Here is a 24,268-nt window from a genome sequence, read left to right as displayed (position 1 = left end):
ATCGCACGACTTTGTGGGTGTCCGGTCTTCTCACAATCACGAGTAGATAATGAAACTGCGATCATGCTACAACACACTGCATGTTTGACCGAGATGTGGACCCATATAAAGCACATGTGAATTGATTAGTCTGTACCAGCAGACGCTCCGTGCTCATGCGTCGGTGACTGCCACGACTACTATTGCTACTATCTATATGTTAGCACAACTGCTTCTATCACGATTACAGAGAATACTACCAAGAAGACCAAGAGAAAATTACCATCCATCGGGTCATGGTGTGTCTTGGTCTATCAACACTGCTATCAACCATCAATCACTACTACCACTACTACCTCGATCAGTACTGTCACCATATCCTCTCACAAGTACATCTACCTCTCCCCTATTATGGCTACCACCCTTACCCATTTTCTCTGGATTCTGATATTGCTACCTTTCGTTTTATCGTTAATTGCCAATTTTGTTATCAGTCCACACTCAACCATCACCTGGAGATTAATAGAACATCACGTGGAGGTTCAGGTACAGCTGTTCCCATCAAGACAGAGACTATTTCGGACCTTGCTGAACCCTCAGCTATGCGTTTGTCATACATGGGGTGTTGGTATCTGACTGAATAGACAGAGAGAAGATTAGACCGGAAAGGGAAGGTTAGGTAGTATAGTCTCCTTTGGCTAGGATTGGGGAAAGTGGAATACGCGAGGGTTCGCTTCAATGCCAAAATTTCGATTCGAAACGGCGTATTTGTGCTGGAGTATTACCGCTTATTCGCGCTTTCAAGAACATCCATGTGCCATGTGGCATGAGTAATATAGGACTTCGCAGGAGATTACGAATTTCAAACTGGAAGATAGCTCGTCATCTAACCATCCCTCCTGCCTATTACAGATGTTAGCATCTGCCTTTTCCTGTGCAGATATGCTCAGAATGGTTAATGCAAGACAAGGAAAAGCCTCACTTCCAACATATTGAGGTTACTACTTCAGTGGCTCGGTCAAATTACCCCCTTCCAGGGAGTCATACTCATGAAAGGCCTCTAATTCCTTCCGACTGGGCAGGTGTTCTATCAATTCTACCTCTCGTGATTCTCTATAAGAAGTATAAATCCGACACAGACGGATCAAGACGCTTGATCGGGCAAGCACATCTCTCAAACTAGACTGTACCTAGATCTGCTGATACCTGATGGCCATCACACAGGATATGTTTAGGGCCGGGGTACACAATCCAAAGCGAGCAGCATGTGTGGATTTCATTCCCAGCGTGTCGCTCATTCCTTGCACTACTTAGCCCAAACGGTTTTCTTCGTCCGTTGAATTGTGGTGTACAATGAGTTATATATATCACTAGAATGGTGATATTCGTTTCACCATCTACAACAGAGCAGATGGTCTGTTCTATGGTCATGTCTCTGGACAGAAGTAACAAAATATCTTGAAGCAAATACTGCACTAATGACATGCAGAAAGTTCTTGATGTGGTTTTCGGTATCTCCAGCACGTTTTATTATCAGTGTTCGACATATCACCATTCAGGCTCCAGTGCATGGAGAATGAAATTGAAACTTTGAACTAAGCGGCATTCTCATCCCCTACTTAATGCTAATCATGTTGCCACTTTCTAGCCATGGTCTGGTTTAGAGACATTATACTTACTACTGCCTCGCTCAGCTACATAATCTACTACTCACAAACTCTATAAAGTTATGTATTATATCGGGCTATGACACAGCAAATGTATTAACCAAAATCAAATCTTATTATATAGCATCATCTATAATACTCCCCAATACCCAAACAAATCCCCTAAACCAAACAACAACCGATCCACGCATTCCTTCCAAAACTCCCCCATCACGATCCAACAATCAACAACCCTCCCTCCTCACCCCCTCAACCAAACTCCAAACCAACCCGCCCACAACCCCCGCCCCTTCCTCCAACCCCTCCACCACCTGAACCCCAAACCTCTCACAAGCCAACCTCACAAACCCACTCTTCCAATACCCCCTGGGACAAACAACCACCAGCTTTCCAGGCTCACGCATAGACAACCCCAACTCCAACAAACTAACCGGCGCCATAGTGCCCGGATCAAAGTAAAACAGCACGATATCAGCGCGTTCTCGCTGCTCCATCTCCCACGAGACCTGTTCCTTGAAAGGCGGGAAGGATGGGTCTTCGCGCCACGAACTGTCCCAATCTGGACGGAAGGGGTCGAGGATTGTTAGGTGGATGGTTTGGGGGGTAGTATTGGTGTTGGTGGTGTCTGGGTGTGGTTGTGGTTGTGGCTTTGGGAGGAAGTAGTGGGCTAGGTGGGTGGAAAGGGTATCGCGCCAGGTTGGTGGTGGGGGTGGAGGTAGTTGTTGGTGGTGGTCTCGTCGGGAGGAGGAAAGGGAGGAGATGCGGATAGGATTGGACGAATCTTTGCTGGTGGCTGTTGGTGACGGGGGAGTGCTGCCGGCGAGGAAGATTATGATGCTGGTGGGTTTGGGCGGGGTGGTGGAGGGGGCGTGGATGGTTTCGATGGTGAGGTTGATGTTGGGGTTCATGATTTGGGGATGAGTCTGCGATTGGGGTGGGGGATCGGAATCGGATATTGTTTCTTGGGCGGGTTGGGTTGAGGGGTGAGTACTATTAGATGTTCGTTGTTTGTGGAGGCGAAAGGGAGGGGTGAATCGAGATGATGATTTGGACATGTTGTTGCTAGTAGTTGAGTTGGTATGTGTGAAGGGAAGCGGGGATGAGGGGGAGATAAGTTAGAGTAATAGTACATTATTACTGTTGGTGGCCATATTGGGATGTGATGGTACCTTTATATATGTTCCAGTGGGGTTAGTGATTGCATGAGATTTTGTTACATTGGAAATCTCCTGTAGATATCCAGATTATTATCTTGAAGATGGAAAGAAATAATGATTAAGTGGTCGGTCGTTCTCCTTTCGAATCTCCCCCCATTGAATAAATATTATCTAGACCCGTGACAGCACGTGAGAGCTCCGTTGACACTACAGATAACCAAAATAGTTTACAATCTCGTGGTCATGCATGAAGATCATCTGTTCATGCAAAAGTCACTCCTGCGGCTCTTAATACATTCTGATGTGCATGCATTCATTCGACATATCCGTAGAACTAGTTGATTCACGCTAACTTGTTATTGCTTATGTACAGCCATACGCTCGGTATGCCAACACCAATATACACAGAGAATTAGTACCACACTGCATCAGGTATTGCTGATCGAGGCAGCACCCGATCCTGAGGCTGTCAGCGAGTGGATGCTCCCTGGGGGCGCGCTTCCAGCTTCTCCGCCGGCACTTGCGGGATCAAGGAATCGATGAGAGCCACTCTCAAGGTGGTTGCTCTCTCCGTCGGGAGTGGTCTTGATCTCCTTCTTTCCGTTCGCTTTGTAATACAGTAGCATATCCCCAGATGAGCGCCAGATGTGTGCCCGAATCGTCGCGAGGGTCATGTTTGGCGGTATCAGCTGTCTTGGTTAGCATTTCTACAGCTACATGGACACCAACGCTACATACCATCTTCTGGCAATACAATTCCAGATACTCTTCCGGCTTCATCGCATCCTCTTCTGGCTCATCAGAATTAGGCGGGTCGATCCGTTCTGCAACGTACGCAAGGATCTTCTTGGCTCGAAGCATGCGATTGGCGTTTAATCGATTATTGTTGGCGTTTGCGCTCGTAGCCGGCCTGTCCTGTTTAGTCACAACTCTTCCACGGGTACACTGTACATACTCTGGCTTGACCACAGGCGGCAAAAGATCGTCGTAAGGTTTCAGCGTGAACGCAATCTTCACCGGCTCTTTAAATGGCATTTGGTTCTACCTATATTAGCTGGATACCATAGTCAAAGGGGGCATACATACCTTGAGCAGCAAGTCCGCAAGCCATAACGGGATGGACTTCTCCAACTTATCAATCTCTTGACTAATGCCCGCCACAGTACCCCGGTACAAGTCCGAAGCCACTGCCGTGTCGCCAGATTCCTCTTGGATGAATACGGCCGTGCGAGGAGGTATCTGCAGTTCAGGTGTCTCATTGTCAGGACTAGGAGCAAAGGCGGACACCAACTCCTGCCCCGGGTTGGCAGACAGCCATTCCTCGTACTCATGCCGGGTTCGCTCGATGAAGCCACCCAGATTAGTTTCAAACACCTTCTCTTCCTTGACAGACGACTTGTCCGATTCTTCAATCTTCTCTTCTTGGATCTGGGGCTTGGCTTCCGACGAGGACCGGCCCATTCTCTTGGGGAAATCCATTCGAAACTTCTTCCCAAATATAGATCCTCCCCGCTTTCGTTCCTCTTTGTCAGGCTCGACCGGTGACTGAGGCAGAGCAGTTGGTGTCGGCTCTCCGGGCGTCGCTGGCGCCTTCTCTGTGTCTAGCGGAGTCAGACCCGGGGGCTTGGACGAGGACGAAAAGTAATCGCTCGACCGGTCCGAGAAAGACGTTCGAGTTAGGTCCGGGTTTTGTTGTGATGACAGGAAGTCCGAAGTCTCGCCGATAGATGTCCCAAAGTAGCTATTGTTGTTGTAGCTATGTGGTGGTAGCACGGGTGACCCTAACGTCCCCGGGCTCGTTGCGTAGCCGATGCCGAAGCCGGGCGTCGTAGGGCTGCCCAGAGTGTCGTATCCGGACCGGAAGGTTGAGAACGAGGCATCTATAGGAGTCTGCAGGCCTAACGGCCGCCTCGATCCATCTACTGACGGTATATCCATCGGCGCAGAGGCGCTCGTCGTGGTCAATTTCGCCATTTCCTCCGCTCTCGCAACTGCCATGGCACGATACTGGGCATCGCGCCGGACGTGCTCATCGACCAGTGGTGCAAAGAGCCAGCGCAATATCCATTTGCCTAGGTTGACTGCTCGTCATCAGTACTCGATCACGCAGCGATTATGGAGTTGTGGTCATACTTCTCTGGTCATCGCGGAACTGGGAACTATCTTCTATGTCTGTTTCGTCGGCGTATATCTCCGCGTCAAAGCAGCGTCCTGGCTCCAGGATTACTGACAACCTTCCGGTGCGGATGTCGATCGTGCACCAATGAGCAATACTCTCCGTGGTGTTAATCTCAGAGGCCACATCATCCATATGCCGCTTGCCAAAGGATTGAATAGGTTTACACTGTAGCTATCAGCATTTGTTCGGTCCCGACCTAGATCATAGCATACCTTGAGAAGATCCCATAAGATCACCTCACCCGCAGAATCCTGGGTCAAAGTCCGTTTGCGGTCATTCAACATGAAGTGTTTGATCAAGCCGTGCTGTCCTTCTATCGTCTCCTCTGGCAAGGACTGGACGGGCAGGGTCAATCCCAGCTCATCCTCCATTTCTGAGCCGGAAGCCTGGCCCTGTGCATGTGATGCGCCGCCCGGTGCCGCGTCGTGAGGTACTCTCGAATTAGGGAATGTAGATGTGTTTGATAGTAAGAGAACCGATTCGTATGGTATCTTCTTGGGCATTCCTTTAGCCGCATCCTTTTCAGCGCTGGACTTTCGTTCCCCTGAAGCTGGTGCTTCTATCTCGGCTGTGGTATCGATATCCCTCCACCGATTGATACTAGACTTCGGTGTTGCTGTCCAGATATAGTCTCCGGCAGCTACGACGTTGATAACGCCCTCGTGCTCCTGCAGTGCTGCCACGCAGACACCTTGCTCGATATCGGCAGAGTGCCTCGTGTCCGTCTTGGCGACCAAGCCGGACCGATCACTCGAATAGAACACCGACAGCTGAGGATGATTCGAATAGAGCGACCAGACACTGTCGTTGTGCATCGTCAAGGTGTGCATGCATCTTCCTGCTGTTAGCGACCAAACCTTGACCGTCTGGTCGGAGGACGCGGTCATGATGGTATCGCCATCTTGATTGATGAGGATATCTCGAATATTGTCGGTATGACCCACGAACTTGGTGATCAATTTTCCGGACTTCGGATCCCACACTCTGACCACGCTTTCCGGTCCACCACTGGCCAGGACAGACGATACAGCGCCTAGTGCATAGACCGACCCCTTTGCCGTCCGGTCCTCCCCGCATGCATCGATGCCAAGGACCTCACCGCCACCATTCAGGTCCCATAGATAGAGCTTGTGATCCAGGCCGCCTGATGCCACCCACGAGGAGTGATTACCGGGGGTTGCCAAGGCTTTGACGTAGTCGGCATGTTTGCCGATAGGATGCGGCACCTCCGTATTTTCCGAGTGTGGTCGCCATAATCGCACAGTGGTATCGGACGATGCGGAAACGAGCGCCGAGTTGTTCTTAGTTAAGACAATGTCGTTGATCCAATGGCTGTGAGCTTGGACTTGGCTTCTGAAGGTTGTTGAACCGGATTTCGACGACGATGCGCCGGAGAGGGGGCGGTTGAGGTCCCAGGAGCATACAACACCATCGCGACCAGCGGAATACCTTTGCAAGAATGTGGAGTTAGAATTGGCGTGGCTTTGACTCGGGAACGGGCGGAGTTTATCGCAGCCGGGTTTGCGGAGGACCAACTGGCGCAAGAGGACGGGGAAAGCTCACAGGATGGAATTGTCCGTATCGACCGTCAGACCATTAACGCCTAGTCTATGCCCACCAGGGGCATCAGGCAGAGGGAGGACTAGAGGGGAGAGAAGAGATTGAATGTCAGTCTCGAGTCCACTTTGGCGCATAAGTGGGAGGATCAGATAAGCGCGCAACGCAGCCGTGGTGTAACCAGGGAGTAGGTGGTAGTAAATCCCAGCAGACCGACTTCAGACAATAGACATACCATAAGTGACCCTCTGGTGGCTTGGTTTTCGGGCCATGCAGTGGGCGGGGAAAGAAAATGCAGTGGAAGAGGAAATGCGGAGGTGCAAGGGACGATGCGGAGGCAGAAGCGACGATCGCTCAGGCACGCAGAGACAGAGGGGAGGGGAACATTCCCCGAGTGGTAGGGAGTGAAAACAGGCCCGAAGGGGAAGAGAGCACAGTAAGGAATGAATATAAACTGACAGAGAGCAGAAAAGGAGGGCGAGAAGGACGGGCAGAAGGAGGAGGAGGGAAGGAGGGAAGTTTGTTGCCTGGAAGGATGGCGGATGGGAGATGGGGGAGATGTTACTGACGATGGGCTCACTTCGTTCCTTCCCTTTCTGGCGGGAGGCACGAGCCCCGGCTTCCCTCGGGGATCTGCTCATCTTCCACCTCCTTCTCTCCCCCTCCTGCTTTAGATTTCCACTTTGATCTACCGATTAGCAGCCCTTCAAATACGGTGTGGATTCTACAGGCTATTCCTATTTCCCTCTGCCTGTTCTCACCATGCTGAGAGTCGGATTTGAGTTCCCCATTACCGGCACTAATCTCCACCATGATATCACAGCACTTGAACTATACAAGAGAGGCCAAATGGCCATCTAGACAATTTAAACCTTCACCCAATGCCCTGAATCAATCAACTACTTGATGCGGCAATAGCAAAGAACCATTCTATTTCTTTCTGATATCACATCATTCACCATTTATCCACTATACTACATAAATACTCTGCTTCATACCCCATCAATAACCTCCACTGAATACCACCTCACAGCTTACATCCAAGAGTGTCCAGCACTCTGAACAAAGAACCACCTCCATCCACATCCCAATACTACACCACCTTAACCATGACCAGAACCCACTCTCCATTCCCCCCACCCTCCCAACCCACCAAAGAAACCCCTTCTGCCACCCAAACCATCCAATCTCTCGACCTCCACCCACACCCCGAAGGCGGCTACTACCAGGAGACCTTCCGCCATCCACTAGAAATTCCCATAGCCAACGGCACGGCCACCCGCTCCGCCAGTACCCGCATCAACTACTTGCTCACGCCGGGGTCGCCGCTCGGTGCGTTCCACCGGAACAAGAGTCGGACGGTGCATACACTACATCGTGGACGGGGGCGATATGTGGTGATTCACGCGGATGAGCGGAAAGGGGGCAAGGCGCCGGTAGAGGAGTTTGTGGTGGGACATGATGTGGAGAGAGGGGAGAAGGTGGAGTGGGTGGTTGATGGGGGGAAGTGGAAGGGGAGCTATTTGTTGCCTGAGAAGAACTCTGAAGATGATGATGATGGAGAGGAGAGGGGTTTGTTGATTACTGAGGTAGGTTGTTTGCAATCAGACAATATTAAAGAAGTATAGATGGTTGACATTGTGTGTAGACAGTTGAGCCCGGGTTCGCGATAGAGGATCATGACTTCTTGTCGTTGGAGGAGATGAAGGAGCTCCTCACTCCAGAACAAGTAGAGGAGATGGCGTGGATGTTGAGGGAGAATTCCATAGAGAAAAACCAAAGCTAAATGCTACCATGAATCGAAACATAAAACATTCTATAGAACAATCCCATCCATCTAGTCTATAAGTATACCACCACCATCCCCAACAACCATAACCTGATTAGTATACAGACCACCAACACCCACCACATAATTATATACAGGACTAATTACCCATCAAACCACCTCCCTCTCCAACCTCGCCCTCTCCCCCTCCCTCTTCCCCTCCAACGTATTCCACGCCCACTGATAACTCCCCAAAAACACCGCCCCTCCAATCCCAATCCACGCAACCCTCGGCCCAATCCCCCTCCAAAACGCCCCAAGACCCTCCTTGTAAACCTCCCTAACCACATCCCTCACCCTAACCCTCTCACCATCCCCACCGCGTCTCGCAAGCATAACCCTGGTCTTAACAACATCCAACGGGGTGGTCAAACCCGCCGAAATAGCGCCCGCAACACTCCCAAACATAGCACTCGTCGACGCAGGCACAACCCCAGTCCCATCACCACCACCACTAGCAGCAACCCTCTTCGCATACCCCTCCTTCAAACTCTCCCACATAGTAAACTGCAACACAGTGAACGGAATCTCCCTCGCAATCGTAATCCCAGCACCACGATACAACTCGCCGAGCACCTGGCCCACCCCACCATTCGGGGCATTCCGGAGGGCGAGGATATCCTTGAAGGCGAGGAGACTCGAGCCGCCGAAGAGACCGGCTTGGGCGCGCTGTTTCACGACTTCGGTGGGGACGCGGACGGCGCAGGCGGCGATTTCGCCCATTGAGGAGGCGAGGGAGTGCGTGAGGATGATGTGGGAGCGGGAGGGGGTATCTTTGACGCCGGAGGAGGAGGACGGGAGGAGGTATCGTTTCACGCCATCGTAGACGATGAAGAAGGATGCGGCGGACGGGGCGGAGCCGAAGAGTACGGAGGGAAGACCGGCGTAGATGCCGCGGATGGTTTGGCGGAGGGAGAGGCTGGATGCGGCGGCGGATGTCGTGGAAGGGCCTTGTGTGCGCGCTTTTTGGAGGCGGGTTTTGATCGTGTCGAGGGGGTAGAGGGAGCAGTCAACGGTGAGGCCGGCGATGGCTCCGGACTGAGTGAGTGAGTGGTTGGTTAGTTGGAGGATGGCCGTGCAGCCAGGGAGAAAGGGTAGGACGTACAATTAGGGATCGCGTCCATAGGGAGGAGACCAATGGCTCCGGTTCACCTGGTTGAGCCATGATCAGGTAGAGTTGGTGGGTGGAAGGGTGGTGGAAGATGAAGTCCAGGATCTGTTGAGCCGGTCGCGTGGGAAGAAGCCTTTGATGGGCTCCGATTATCGCCCCGGTCTAAACTCCGCAATCTCCGCATCTCCTGCCTTACGTCAACTGCTTCCGAGGTGTTACAGATGCTACAGGACTACAAGGATCAAAACCAAACGTCAAATTGAGCACTTATACAGACGCTCGTTTATTTATAGTATCTACTAAAGTAGTTGTTCTCCATGGTTACAGTGAAAGGACAATTTGGGTGAAAAACAAGGCTCCGAGGCATGACAGATGCGCAAACGATAAAACCCTCCCGAGGCAGATGCGGAAGCCAAAAGCACCAAAGCGAACGAAATCGCAGCAAGGAACATGCGAAACAGCATTTCACAGGGAGAAAATCTAGCAGCCGACCCTCTATAGGGGAGAGTGATTTGCCTGAGCAGCCCCGCTCCACAACACAGTGACCTCAACGCCTAGATCGAATGAGAAAACACCAGAAGCATAGGAAACCCACATCCTCTTTCCAACAGCACAAGCGCAGTGAGAAAATAAACAAAACAGTGGACAAGGGAGTTGATTACTGTGGATTCCAGGTGTATCTTTGGCCGAGTTGGAATCCCACCGTCGAGAAAGTAACAAGCCAGATCATGATGACAGCCCGCCCAGAAACGGACCAACATCATGGCCGTAGGGAATCAGGTAGAAAGAAAAGTGCCAAGTGAGAATGGGAAGAAAGATGTAGGATGAATCGGTTCAGGGGAATTATAAGACATGATAAGACATAGAAACGGGGACGGAGATCCAACACTAGCGCATACACCTAGTGGAGGAAGTAGATCACTTGGCCTTGCTGGGAACGGGAACACTGGCCGATGGTGGTTCCAGGACATGGGTATGGCCAGGGGCCCGGATGACCTCACCAGAAAGCTCCTGCTGACATGCCTTGATGTTGCGAACCCATTCGTCGGTCAGGACGTCATCGAGGGTTGCGCGTTCATTGACGCCCACCTTCAACATGCGCCCGACGATATACCGGCTCTCGCGTGGCAGAAGTCGCAGAAGTCTCCAGGGACCTTTGATTACTTCCTGGCGTTGGCCGGAAGGCTGGGATGAAGCGGGAAGAGGGGGTGCTTCTTTGCTTGTGGTGCGGGTGGGCTTGTGAGTAGGGCCGTTCTTGTCCTCTACCGCGGTCTTGTTGGTAGGTGTACGTTCCTGTGGACTTTCCGGGGGACGGTTCTCTTCTCCAGCGGTAGGCCCTGTCTGAGCAGTACTCTTCGGGGGCTCCTGACGTCCATTAGCCTGAACGGGTTGATCGATGGGCCCCTTCTTGGGGTCAACAACCTGCGGGGCCTTTTGTTCGTGAGCCGCCGATTGGAGGTCAGGAGACGATTTGACAACTCGGTGACGCTTGGGGTCTGTATCAGGAACTGGTGTGCCGGGAGTGGGCGGGGAGACGAAGAGTCGGTAAGAGTTATCGCTGACACGGGGCTGCTTCCAGGGAAATCGGCGCAAGGTCATGCAGCAGAAGATGATGGCCAGAGACCAGACGTCCGTGGGGCGGGGATCGTATTTCTTTTCATCGTACACCTCCGGAGCCAAATAGGGATCAGAGCCGACGATGCCTGCCACGCGTTAGAAGGTGCAAGCCCAACTCACCCATATAGATCAGCGGGGCGCGACTTACCAGAAGCAGGAACAATATCGTTCTCAAAGGGGTACCGGAAAACCACCGCACTCCCAAAGTCGATAAGCTTCATGATGCCATGTTCATTGACGACCACATTGTCCAATTTCAAATCCCGGTGGGCCAAACCCATTCCGTGCAAGTAGGCCACCCCGCTGAGTATTTGCTTGAAAGCGCAGGCAATCTCATCCTTCACCATCTTTCCTGTCATGACAATGGCGAACAAATCGAACGGAGCATACTCCATCACCTCGTACCAATGGCTGCCTTCTTGGATGATATCCAGTGTCTCGATGATATTGCCGTGATGAAGAGTCGAGCCGATGCAGAATTCCGCAGTCACCTTCTTCGAATACTCCTTCATGCTCTCCCAAGAATGGCGATCACGAAACTGCTTGACAGCGAAGGTCACGCCGTCGCTGTTACGCTTGAGCAACCTAACGGATCCACCTGCTCCTGAACCCAAAACCTTGCCTAGCTTCCCGTACTTTGAGTTGAGCCCATGGTCATCAGCGAACGGAACACTATCCGATGTGTGGAAAGGGCCATTCTTGCCCGAAGACCGGCTCGACTTTTTGAAGGGTATGGACGAGGGAGAATCAGCACGCTTATGCTTGTGGTGGTTCCGTTTGAAGAAGCGCTTTAGCTCGGACATGTGGCCGTGGGGCTTGCTTTCCGGTTCCTGCTGCTTGACCTCTTTTTTGCTGCCGAAAAAGCCGCTGCGCTTTTCGGTAGACCTGAGATCACTTGCACTGGCAGACCGAGGAGACATAGGGCGGGTGAAAGACGAGGAGGTGTTGGTGCGACGTTTCGCATCTCTGCCGTTGAAGATGAAGCGTTGGTCCAGTTGGGCGAGGTTCTTTGGCGGTGGGGGCCGTTTGCTGCGAGCATATGGATCATTGGGCTCTCCGACGGGTGTAATCGCACCAGGAGGAGTATAGCTTTCAACCCTCGGAGTCATCGGAGGGCTTTCATCCTGTGCACCTCCATCAGCCGCAGGGCCAACGAAGAACTGCGCCCTATGTTTCGGGGAATTTAGCGGATGGGACGATGTTTGCGCGACGTTATTCTGTTTCGACAATTGGTCGGTTGAAGAGGGTCGTGAAGAGGGGGCACTCTGAGAGGCTTTGTTCTTTAGGGTCGCGCTTGTCGGTGGGGAAGTAGTGGGGGTCATGGCAGCGGACTGCCCCGGGGCTCCTTTGTCCGTAGTGTTCGATGTTGACGAGGTATCAGTAGACTTGGCTTCACGTGAGTGAGTAGCAGCTGGTGTAAGCGGGGGTGACTGCATAGCGGACACCGTCGGGGAGTCTCGGGGAGAGGGCAGGCCTGATCCATTGGCTTCGCGACCGCTGCGGTCGCTTGACTCTCGCGACGCAACCTGTAAGGGAGATGCAGCAGTCAGTTTCTGTTCAGATCTGGTAGATCTGGAAGATCAATGCAGGGCCATGCGAGGAGCCGACTGTCCCGAAGTAGGCGGCATGATCTTCCACGCCACCGTCGATGCTGGATTGCAGTACAGGGCCATTGTGAGTAAACAGATGGGGTACATACCCTAGAAGATGGAAGAGAAATCGGGTCGTATGAGAACTGTCGCAACCGCGTCTCTTGTAACTGGGATTTTTGTAGGCTGGCAGCCAGGGACCGCAGTTCCTCTTCTTGCTTTTGATCCTTCATCGTGTCATCGGGCGGTGGTACTTGGGGAGGGGCCGAGGAATCCGAAGGTTCGATTTCCTCCGTTATCGTTGAGAACCGGACCTGGCCGGGTTGCGACTTGAACTTATAGTCATTGTCGTCAAACTCGGTCGCCTGTCCAGGGGTCATCTGGGCAGGAGATTGGGTAGTTTCAGCAGCTAAAAGTTGAGAAGTTGCCGAGTCAGAGGGAGGAGTCTGAATTGGTTGTTGTGGAAGGGTGGTGCTTACCGGAGTTCATGTTGGCGTTGGCTTGGGCAAAATCCGTCGCTTCAGACGTCATACTTGGTCAAGACCACAGGGTGGGACACATGCCCCTCCACGGGAGATACCGGGAGAATGAACTCAACAGTAATGGGGAAAAACGGCTGCAGAGTAATAAGGAGAGCGGCAATACTCTATATAATAACGACGTCGCTTGGGGGGAGGAGACGATTCAGGACAGTTCGTGGGACAAGAGTGGAAGAGGCACGGAGGTTTCGGTATGCGAGACGGAACAAATCTTTCGTCGAGAAACGGGTGCGGGAGGGAGATAAGTAGTGGTTGAACTCACGTCGACGCAGGGCAGGAACTTGGACGGGCGGGAGGATGCTGAGGGGCGGGAGAGATTCGCCCCATCCAAGAACGGCTGCGTTGGTGAGTCAAGAAGAGGGGAGAGAGACCGACAGTCGTGAAGAAACGAGGAGGAACGACGACGAGGATGGAGAGGGAGAGTGAGTTGAGGGAGGGAGATCAGTAAGTTAGTGAGGGACGGAGGAGGAGGAGCAAGAGCAGGAGCTAGACTAGTCAGGCAGTTCGTTCTAGTCTAGTTACTGACTAGTACAAAGTAGAGGGGAGAAGGCAGACCGGAGAGGTTCCACCGGGACAGGGAAGACTTGGAACTCGAACTGAATAAGAAAGTCAAAAAGCAAAAAAGCAAAAAAGCAAAGCAGGTGCGGCGGCGGTCTTGGGGGGGATTTGGGGAGCCACCAGCCAAATCGACGGCGGCGGCAATAGCGGCGGGATGGACGGGGAGAAAAATACAATTCTCTTCTGGGGCAGTGGATTAATTATAACTTGGTTCTTAATTACTGCTACTGTCACAACCACCACATTTTACTGCACTTTCCACCTTCAACTCAAATACTTGCACCCCATTGAATGTTTGCATTTGAAACGAGGTTAGATGAGTTGTATAAATCTTTCTACTTGTTACCACTCGATCCCGTTAGCCCCCGTTCTAGAAGCCTCCTCCACACGCCCATTTTCTCCCAGGAAGGGATGGATGCCCAGGTCTAGATTACCCAGCTGGTCACCCGGCCTAAAATAGAAAACATAAGGGCTGGACAGAAAGCAGAAGCATCATCATCATCATCATCATCATCATAATTACTGCAAATCCCAACCTAAAGGAACGAATGTATCCCACACAAAGTTACATGCAGTCTGTACCGTGTTTACTTGGCGGTCGGTCGGAGCGAAGCGTTCCCCCCGTGCTCCAAAGATTGGATCTTGACTGCTCTCTTGATCGGAAATCCGCGGAGAGGAGGGGAAACAAAAGATTGGAAAAAGCAGCCTGTGACTGTAATGGTGCGGGAATTACCCACCTCTTACAGTGAAGTTGAAGCAAGCATCTGTCTAACCGAGGATGTGGGATGGGTGTGGATCATGAATCATAACAGAGTAGCGTACATAAGTAGGAGTCATAATCCCCCCAGACGTGGTCTACCATCTACAGATGGAGAACAAACAAGGAGACCCGGAGAACGGCTGCCATGACATCAAAGGCACGGCCGTTACGGGTAAGGCAGGCAGGCAGGCATGTAAATACCTGTAACGTCTACGCCAGTTGTCCGAACGGCCGCCCGTCATAAGCCGATAATTAGTGATTCAGTAATTGGTTAGTTATATGGCTTGCATACGGGCTTTTGCTGTCATCCATTCATCCATTTATTGATCTATCTATCTATCTATCCATCTATCCTATCTGCTCCGGAGGTCAGTTGGCACCGAGTAGAGGAACAACAGCAGCTGCCGGTGCCGTCTAGCCGGGCAGTTTGTCATCCGCGAACAGTATTGGACGACGACCCTCCAGATTCCCCGATCCGCACAGCCCACAGGCATGGATGGGCTGGTCGCTTACCCCGCTAGATTCTTCTGGATCTCATCTGGCGTGGGTTTAATGCATGCAGATTGGAGTGAGGGCGAACCCACGGTCCACTCAGCTGATGAATCGGCCACCCTTTGATCATCTGTCCGTCCGTCAGCTGCCTGCCCTTGTCCATGGACACTCTTCCACACACCTCCTGTCAATCATCGGAGCCTTCGGGATCGGAGACGCGTGAAATTATCCGCTCAATGTTCTCGCCGATTTAACCCAATTCCTACTGGACTATAACCTTACTATTTGATAACTAGCACCTCATCTGTCTGTTCAGGTAGGTAACCCGCGCCCTGGTTCGGATAGCGTCACCATTCTGTTTTAGGGTTAGTGCTCCTGTGGGGCGTCTCATTCCGCTTTGGGTATCCAGTGGACGGTAAACCCAGCCCGATCTGGAAAGTTTCCGTTTCGATGGAGATAATGAACAATGACGGCTGGGTCTCTCTCCGACTTATAGAGTAGTGCGGCTGGGGTATAAAGAGTCAACAATGAAGAAACAGCCGCCTCACAAGCACTGTCATACATCCAAGTAAAAGGCTGGCTATCCACTGCAAGTATAATCAGGCTGCTGAAGGCTTCCAGTTATTTTTTCTGATGAGCGCTTGTTTCAGCCAGGAGTGTATATCGCCATTTCCCAACCTGGCCAGCTACTTACTTTTTCAAGATAGTCGCCACCTGCCCCTTGTCAAGGGTTCTGGTACAATTCCAGAAGCACTCATAGAATGTGGGGTAACCCCATCACATCACATCTGCAGATTATGGAATCATCTTCTCAGGCCATCACTACCTACCTGCTTCCTGGCTTGCTGCTATTGTCAATCTCTGCCGTCCGTCGACTAACTTACTGTGTTGTGAGGCCAAGAAGAGCACTGCTGAGGATTCGAGCGGAGAAACAGCTTTCATGCCTGCCAAGCAAAATAGTGGGAGAAAGGGGCTTGTCATTACAGAACCGTACGACTATTCCTCCCCCGACCTCTCACCTGGCCGCGTATCCAAGACGTTAGGAGGAAACTTGCGTGTCCTCCGCCTCTTGGCTTTCTCGGCGGTATTTCTGGGCACGCTGTTGTGTCTTGCTCAGCTTTTTTTCCTTCCCTCCGATCTCCAACTTGGCAAGGGGCCAGCGCCAATATTGACTGCTTAGCAACAGACTGTCTGGCATCCCTTTCTAACACTTTGTAAACCGCTGATGAATACTGGAAGTGTATAAAAGCCCCCTGGCAAGTGTATGGGCATGGATTGGTAGGTGAAGAAAGGCGTGTATACCGCTATTGCTGACTCGCGGGCTTCCACCCGACTTCTTACTACTTCGTATAGGTATCGTGACCACCAGCTCGCACGCAGGCCCTGATCAGGAATGCATCACCAGCAACCTACGCCCGCCCTTATACCCAAGAGCCGAGCCCTTCATGGTCAGACAGTCAAATCCACTTCATGTGATCGCTTGAGGCACCAGCCAACGCTTTCTATACAACATGCAATGCCTATGATACAGATGGTAACAAACCCAGTTCCACATAACGCCAATTTCGTAAGCCCAAGACAAGAAGAGGAGTAACCTTACGGGAGTAAGGGCACAAGATAGTGTACAACGACATCACCAATCGCCCGCTCCGCAATAACCTCATGGTACAACCTGGATGCCAACGGACTTGGCCTGGGCAATGACACTCTTGCACAATCCCTGTAGGCTCAGTCCAGACAGTCGCGTCTCGGAGTGCTTGATCTTGGCGATTTCGTAGACATGCTTGAGGGAGATCTTGCCGATGAATTCATGGCCCGGGTTCTGGGCGCCACGGATGCGATTCTTGCGAGGTTCCACATTGGCCGCTTGCAACAGCAAATAGGTGGTGGTGGGAGTACGGAGGTCGAAGGTAAAGGAACGGTCGGGGCGGACAGTGACACGCGCAGGAATAGGGACACCGGTGTTGATGTGTGCAGTTCTGGCGTTGAATTCCTACAGTATACCATATCAGCCCTGCGCGTCCTTCTAGTGCGGATAGGCCACATTGGACGGTCTGCAGAAGACAAATCCAATTGAAACCGTCAATGAAGTGTGCTCTCAGCTTACCTTACAAAAGTCCATACTCTTCACACCCTTACTACCCAGGGCCGGACCGACGGGGGGACTGGGACTGGCCTGACCGGCGCCCACGATGAGCTTCACGATCTGGTCCTTGGCCAATGCCTTCTTCGCCATGATGATAATATTCGACGGTACGTTTGATGAGATTGCAGTGAAGGCGAATTGGTGTTGAAGTGAGGGAGCGTATGGGGTGTCCGGACAGCAACTGACGAACAATCAATGCGGCAGTCGGCGAGCGTCTTTTGCGGCCAAGTTTTCTTGGGGTTCTGGATTCGGGATGGCGCCGCGGGGTCGGCGTTACTTTCCGTTTGGGACACAAGCGAAGCCCAAACAGGAAATCCGGCTGCCATTCGAGTGCTGGACGTCATCCGGATTCCTCGCCCAGTTGGCGGTCAGCGCTTCACCTGCCACCAACTCACTCATCTGCTGCACTGAAGTTCGTTTGGCTTAATGCCCCATTGATCCTTTACTGTTGGCAGAAAACTAGCTGTGATTGTTTGTGACTCCCAAGTGAACTTTGGGACTCTTCTTCCCGTCTTGTCCCGCTCGCCAGCTGCTCGTCTCAGCATTTGTCCAGACCACCGGAAGCTACTATAGAACGATCGACCGAACCCCCCTTGTGGCCCCGCGCGCTATCGATTTGATTTCCATCTTTCCTCACATCTCCCATTCTCTTGTTTTCACAACCTCCCTCTGTTCGTTGTAATTCCTCACGACACCTCACATATCGCCCATAATGAACTGGCTCAAGTCAACGTATGCTTGCTCTTCTTTTCACTCTGCTGAATCAGCTGATATACATGTTTTTTGTTTGCTAACTTAAAATCCCCCGCCTCTAGTCTCGCTTCCGTTGCCGGTACGCAGGAGCCCATCTATGGGCCTGAAGCCATTCAATCTGTCGCCCGCCAGGCCCAAGAGACTCCTTATACCGAGCTCAGCAAGAATGACCTGCGCTGGCGCGCTTACCAGTACACCAATGTCGAAAACAAGGTCTTTTACATCATGGCCGATGATGGTACCTTGGCGATGGTTCAGCTGATCTACAGCAACATCGTGTGAGTTGTACCTTTACTTACCAATGATTCAACATCGCCTCACTCTCGTCTCATCTTCTAATGCTGCTCGTGCTCCCACAGAGGTCTCCACACCACCGCTCAGTTCACATCGAAGATCTTCAACCTCAAAGGCGATGGACCCCACAACTGGCACTCGGATCCCCTGTCCAACTTCATGTTCGATGAAAGCATGCTCTCCTTTGGTGCCGACAACCTCGCTGTCCAACTCAACGAGGATGGCGATACTTATACCATCAAGTCCGCTGTGAACGAGGATAGTCTGGTGAACCTGACATTCAAGCGCTCTTCCCCTGGTTTCATGATCGGCAAGGACGGCACGTCCTACTTTGGCACGGACCCCGAGAACCCATGGGGTTCGATGAGCCATGCCTTCTGGCCCCGATGTGCCGTTGAGGGTACTATCACGACCAAGGAGAAGACGTACGACCTCACGGGCCGGGGAATGTTCATCCATGCCCTTCAGGGCATGAAGCCTCACCACGCGGGTAAGCTTCTCTCCACGCTGGCGTCTCGAAGAGCGAAGTTTCTGACATTTGCATAGCTGCGCGGTGGAACTTTGTCAACTTCCAGACTCCTACCTACTCTGCCATGATGATGGAATACACTACCCCTCCGTCGTACGGATCGACAACGGTCAACGTCGGCGGTATCGTCAAGGATGGAGAGATCATTTATGCTGGTATCAACAACAGCGCCACTCACACCGACTCATCGCAGGATGCTGAAAGTGACTGGCCCGAGCCCAAGTCCATCAAGTGGGTCTGGGATGGCAAGTCTAAGGAGGGACAAGAAGTCCATGCGGAGCTTGACGGGGCTCTTGGCAACCGACTGGACCGGATCGACGTGATGGCGGAAGTGCCCGGCTTCATCAAGACCATTGCTGGCAGTGTTGCCGGCACGCGACCATACATCTTCCAGGTATGTGCTTTGAATCGTATGTCACTGGTGCAGCATACTAACTTCGGTCTCTAGTACTGCCCTCAGGAGAAGCTCTCTCTGAAGCTCAAGGTCGGCGACTCCGAAGTCACCGAGGAGGGAACCATGTTCTCCGAGGCCACGTTCATCTCATAGACCGATCCAGGTGCATATGGCATGGTTATGGACCCCATCGAAGGCGTTCTAAGTGTTGTTTGATATTTTCCCGTTGACGTTACCTATACGCTATGCTACGCAAATATCCATCCCTAATAGTTCATAAACCTCCCAGAGGGTATATCTAATGTTACTCAATCATGTCTTCCTCAACCTCATGCTTCACTGCACAGACCCGCTTGTTGCCATGACATTCCCTTTGGCCCCGTTTGCTTCATGCACCATGCACCGAGCACTAACACGCATGGCAACTGCACGGTGCATTCACTCAGTTCATGATGCAGTATATCAAGCCCTCCAAACTCCAAATCTCATCATCCTGTTACTCTACAACCAACTCATCTCCAGATCACGTCTACCAGTCTAAACAGATTTCATCGACAAGTCGTCTGTAGATACAGATCTAGTTACCATGGACCCGAGACTAGTCACCGATAGAAAGAGCAAGAGATTTCTCCCGAAGAAGCGATTTCGGTATCAAATCCCCTCACGATCCCTCTGCGGAGTTACGCTGTCCTACTTCAGTAGAACATACTAACAATGGTTCCCACTGCAGTAAGATCTTGCGGAACAACATAGACGGAATTAGTAAGTTAACAAAGTAATCTACAAACAATGCTACAAGTCTCTCACTAACGAAGGCTAGCCCGCCCCTCGATCCGGTACGCAAACTCAATCAAACATGCATCTCCTAAGATAGCAGCACGTGTACCATGAATAACACAACTAACTTATCACTGGATCTAGTCGTCTTGCCCGCCGCGGTGGCGTTGTTCGCATTAGCGCTGATGTCTATCCTGAAGTCCGCAAGACTGTCAAGAGCCGGCTCACTGAGGTACGTGGATTAAATATGTATATATCGGGAACTATCAGCTGATTTTCCAAGGTAATCCGGCAAATTCTTCTGGTAATGGAATCGTCCACCACTCCTGGCCACGAACGCAAGGTATGTTTTCGATGAATATTTCAGTTTGTTAGATGGCTTTGACAACATGGACTGACATCACTTCTTCTAGGTTGTCCGTACCACAGATGTGAGCACCCAGCATATTACCTAGTTCATATGCGTATACTGACATAAGATGGCGAAGGTCGTTTATGCCCTTAACAGAGTAAGTAAATCCGGTTACTCGGATCTACCTCCACTTTCAGTCTGGTCAGACGGACCTATACTAACATAAACCCAATGAAATAGATGGGCCATACTCTCTATGGCTTTGGATAAGACCACTCTTCATGTACAAAGACCAACACGGAAAGCCCATGTTCGTGAGAGCATTTGCCCGACGCTTGTCAACTATCCTTTACCAGAAAGATTTCTTTTTGTATCAGGTGCATGCTGTTCTAGCAGGCTTAAACGGGGATGGTAAAGGTGCCCTGTACAACTACAATCCGGTTGATTCATACGAGAGAGCAGTGCAGGATTACCAGGTCAACTTTCCACTTTGAATACCAATATGTCTCGTTATTCTGGTGCTGTCTTCTCGTGATGTCGTCGATGACTCCTTTCGATTGGCATAATATCTATTCCAGCACGTGATTGTTGAACTTCCTGGTGTGTTTCGTTTTGTTGCTATTTCTGATCTTGTTGCTCGCCAGAAGGAAGAATTGACCTGGTTTACATTGGGTTATTTGAATGAGACTGGATTAAGACCTGCCATGGAAGACGTATCGTAGCAGCAGTAGTGGTAGTATGTTTCTCATGTAGGGTATGTTGTAAGATATGATGAGGATAGGCATTATAGTCTACTTCCCCAGAAGTAGGACTGAAGCAGGCAAGTCTCAATGGCTGTCCATCGGAGACGGTAGTCTAATTGAGCACCGACTAGATAGTAAAAGCATCGATTCCTCCATGTATACTCCTCTTTTCCTATTTGCAGGGCACAGATATAACCTATCAACCATCTAAAACATAGGAGTAACCGGAACCCACCAGCTCACCACCACCCACTTGGCACCAACGATCAACTAACCTCGAAGACAACCCTCTTCCATCAAACTACCCACATACATCATATATACTACCAGTCATCCAAAACATACACTCTGCCATCAAGTTAAAATAATCTTCCAAGCCGACCCAAAACCAACCGAACACGATGTCATTAACCACGATCTGATAACCTTAATATTCCGCATAGAGAGGAACTAGCAGTGGTCCTCCATTCTGAGTTCCATGATACCGATATCTCTATTCCCCAACGAACCTGCTGGGAATATGTTTTGTGAATAGGTAGCTTTCTTTTCAATCTTTAAACTTCACAGTAATACTAGTACTCCTTCTCTTCACTGTGCTGGAAGTGCATTGTAGTCTGTAGCAGCAATATAAATATCTCCTTTCAACCTGTCTTGCTTCTTCTTTCTTCTTCATCTCCAAATCCAGCTTTGAAGCTTATTATATATTTGAAGAGACTACTAGTATCACTGTCAATATCAAGAAGATCTAATCTACATAATATATAGTTATATCAAATATATAATGTGGTGAGACAACCAGAAGTCATGAATAATCAGGGATGCTAGAGATATCCCGGAAGATGAGCTTGTTGCTCGCTATCCCCAGAGAATATCTCATTGCACTGGTCTCAAATGGATACGATATACAGATATAAACCCCAGATATCCCCCACCCCCCACCCCCCAAAAGCTCAATCACAGGGAATTCGACATGGTACCAGCATCGAGTACTATGGAAAGTTAATTGCGGCTCAGCGTGCTCTTCTAGTCCAAGCGATTCCTCACTTTGGCCTCCACGTAACTCTCGAGCAGCGCCAGATTCACGAGAATGTGCGTTTCCTGCCCGGTGATACTGGATATGTCAGCTGGATATCCACCTTGGATGACTTCGTGAACGCCGTCAGGGCTGTTGCCGGAATGCAGTAAGTATCCCGACATTCGACTGCATAATATCGCAGATCATAGAATCTATATGCAGAAACCTACTCATATATGGCCAAAGAAATGGTCTAGCGCACTGCCAGCTATAAGCATCATATTGACATACCTGCTACACTAAACCTCTCCTAGCTCAGGGTAAATTGCTCCGTCTACGAAACTCTGGGAAGAGAAAAAACTAGTCTTCACATTAGATGCAGGGCGACACTCTTCGGGATGATCATATATTATGATAATATATATTTTAAATATTCTCAGAATACATATCGAGCAGGAATCATTGCTACTGTCCTACAACATATTCATCGATCTGAGGAGTACGAAGAGTCCATGGGACGATATACAGACATCGTGATGGATGAAAATCACACTTCCCAAATATCATCATACAAGAAGTGGCCGAGGTGGTCGCCTGGGTGAAGCATTCTCCGTGTGCTGGGGGTCGCCAGGAGCTGAATATATCAGATAGGCCAACTGGGAGAAAGAGAGAATTTTACTGAATACTACTATACTTATATACATCCCGGTCTCTGAATACGACCCTGGGTGGTTGAGGTACATTGCAGCGTGCCTTCCCCATCAGGAAGACCCCTGACACAATGTTGGTGCCGGCACCAACACTTAGGCCTTCTTGCACTGGTTGGGCGGTCGAGCTCTCGAACGGTACATCGGTGGCCTCTGCTACGTCTTACGCAAACACTACTACAACATACCCCAAAAACTCTCGATAGCCGTTGAGCGCTTTAGAAAGAAATATGGAATCAATATCACTGTATTCTACAAAGTCCATAACATGCTAAAGACTAAGAATATAGATACTCTGATAAAGAAAAAAAATATTATAACTGTCAATATAATAATATATCTTTATCTCCAGAATCTGCGCATGAGGTTGCTCCCATGGTAAAGAACATCCCTATTTACCGCCAGCTTGTATGATATTCGAGGGAATACACCCTACCCATGAGGTTACTTTCATTCCCAATGTACTCGACCTACAAGTGGGAAACGACTATTGGAATTCATCTTACGAAACAGCCTCCACCCATCATAGGATACTGGCACTACATATCATCTGATCGATATCCAAGGACGTCCATTGATAACTATATCTACCTTCCCAAACCCTTCAGTGGGTTATTAACAGAAGTCAAGGAAGAACCTTGTGCTAACACGCCACTGTTATGAGACGCGAATGGCCAGGTTGTCTTTGAATGCGCTGATAATTTGTCTTATAACAGTCGTTATATTAGACTCCGCACTGAAACTGCCCAAAGCTCACTCAAAGTTAGACCGCCACTCGAGGGTGTTTCTGTAGGCCGATATGCCCGCATACACTGCGGTTCTCGCTACTCACTATGGAGCTCACCTTACTCCGGAGCCTGGGCACAGTCGACAAAGACACTCTTACCGAAGCCCTACGAACCACTAGAAAAGGCCTCAAAAAACGATCTCGCTGGTATTTAGGCGAAACATATAACGGCTTTCCCCTTCATTCATCCAATCATATGTAAAGAGGAGGAGTAATAGAGACTATCTTACCATTCAAGATCGCCAAAGCATGTTCCAAGTTGAGCGATCCCGACAGACTACCCCTTTCTTCGATTGATGTTTTACAAATGCAGTGGAAGTTGACCAGGGCGTTGGCTCTGAGTGGTACTGCAGAAGCCTCTGAAGTCTTTGACTCTGATAATGATGACCTGGAAGGAGAAGAAGATGTCCTGGTACGACAAGAAGAGGAGGACAAGGACAGTGAGTAGGAATAGGAAGAAGAAGAAAAGGAGAAGAAGGATGAGGAACCACAGGATTCTATATAGGTTCAACCATGCGGCACTGCGCCTAGAGAAACTCGCCGGGCTGGGGGAAATCGCCCGCCAAAGGATGTTCAACATAAGGTGCACGAAGAGGCATCGGTGCAAGGGCTACTCTCCGGGTTTCTGCTGAAAGGCGGACATTCGAGAAGTATTCGCTGGAATACAGGGATTCATAGATAGAGCATTGTTTATCTGAAGCTAGACTTACGAGTTGGTTGGTAGAGTAGGGTGGAGGA

General features: G+C 50.5%; 5 protein-coding genes across 5 annotated transcripts; 2 read left to right on the top strand and 3 right to left on the bottom strand.

The window, feature by feature from the left end:
* Positions 1-1,870: 1,870 nt before the first annotated feature.
* BO88DRAFT_451372 (nucleoside 2-deoxyribosyltransferase domain-containing protein) lies at positions 1,871-2,554 on the bottom strand (the record flags this gene model as incomplete). Its single annotated transcript, XM_025710629.1, has 1 exon — positions 1,871-2,554. One exon carries the CDS (start codon positions 2,552-2,554, stop codon positions 1,871-1,873), a length of 684 nt encoding a protein of 227 aa, XP_025565482.1.
* A 677-nt stretch (positions 2,555-3,231) lies between these two features.
* On the bottom strand, positions 3,232-13,064 carry BO88DRAFT_423528 (Pkinase-domain-containing protein; the record flags this gene model as incomplete). Its single annotated transcript, XM_025708655.1, has 14 exons — positions 3,232-3,492; positions 3,542-3,718; positions 3,755-3,844; positions 3,890-4,884; positions 4,937-5,147; positions 5,195-6,431; positions 6,546-6,624; positions 6,775-6,794; positions 7,120-7,227; positions 8,501-8,547; positions 8,569-9,405; positions 10,424-11,181; positions 11,244-12,621; positions 12,795-13,064. 14 exons carry the CDS (start codon positions 13,062-13,064, stop codon positions 3,232-3,234), a joined length of 6,468 nt encoding a protein of 2,155 aa, XP_025565481.1.
* A 3,629-nt stretch (positions 13,065-16,693) lies between these two features.
* Positions 16,694-17,269, bottom strand: BO88DRAFT_451367 (mitochondrial 54S ribosomal protein uL11m; the record flags this gene model as incomplete). Its single annotated transcript, XM_025710628.1, has 2 exons — positions 16,694-17,026; positions 17,141-17,269. 2 exons carry the CDS (start codon positions 17,267-17,269, stop codon positions 16,694-16,696), a joined length of 462 nt encoding a protein of 153 aa, XP_025565480.1.
* Positions 17,270-17,749: 480 nt separating this feature from the next.
* BO88DRAFT_238618 (survival factor 1 family protein) lies at positions 17,750-19,690 on the top strand. Its single transcript, XM_025702114.1, has 5 exons — positions 17,750-17,911; positions 17,995-18,210; positions 18,292-18,716; positions 18,773-19,149; positions 19,204-19,690. Exons 1-5 carry the CDS (start codon positions 17,892-17,894, stop codon positions 19,300-19,302), a joined length of 1,137 nt encoding a protein of 378 aa, XP_025565479.1. The 5' UTR covers positions 17,750-17,891; the 3' UTR covers positions 19,303-19,690.
* A 45-nt stretch (positions 19,691-19,735) lies between these two features.
* On the top strand, positions 19,736-20,772 carry BO88DRAFT_412857 (uncharacterized protein; the record flags this gene model as incomplete). Its single annotated transcript, XM_025708102.1, has 9 exons — positions 19,736-19,797; positions 19,880-19,911; positions 19,970-19,985; positions 20,071-20,158; positions 20,210-20,269; positions 20,340-20,357; positions 20,406-20,435; positions 20,476-20,479; positions 20,519-20,772. The coding sequence occupies 9 exons, from the start codon at positions 19,736-19,738 to the stop codon at positions 20,770-20,772; spliced, it is 564 nt and encodes a 187-aa protein (XP_025565478.1).
* Between the last annotated feature and the right edge of the window lie 3,496 nt (positions 20,773-24,268).

Source organism: Aspergillus vadensis (genome assembly GCF_003184925.1).
Source record: "Aspergillus vadensis CBS 113365 unplaced genomic scaffold BO88scaffold_5, whole genome shotgun sequence".
Classification (NCBI taxonomy): Eukaryota; Fungi; Ascomycota; class Eurotiomycetes; order Eurotiales; family Aspergillaceae; genus Aspergillus; species Aspergillus vadensis.
This window is presented reverse-complemented; position numbering and strand designations above follow the sequence as displayed.

Excerpts from the sequence above, each read along its gene's own strand:
- BO88DRAFT_238618 (XM_025702114.1), top strand. The coding sequence starts at position 17,892 with ATGAACTGGCTCAAGTCAAC. Across the intron at positions 18,211-18,291 it reads CTGATCTACAGCAACATCGT|AGGTCTCCACACCACCGCTC; the intron begins GTGAGTTGTACC and ends GTGCTCCCACAG. Across the intron at positions 19,150-19,203 it reads CGCGACCATACATCTTCCAG|TACTGCCCTCAGGAGAAGCT; the intron begins GTATGTGCTTTG and ends TTCGGTCTCTAG.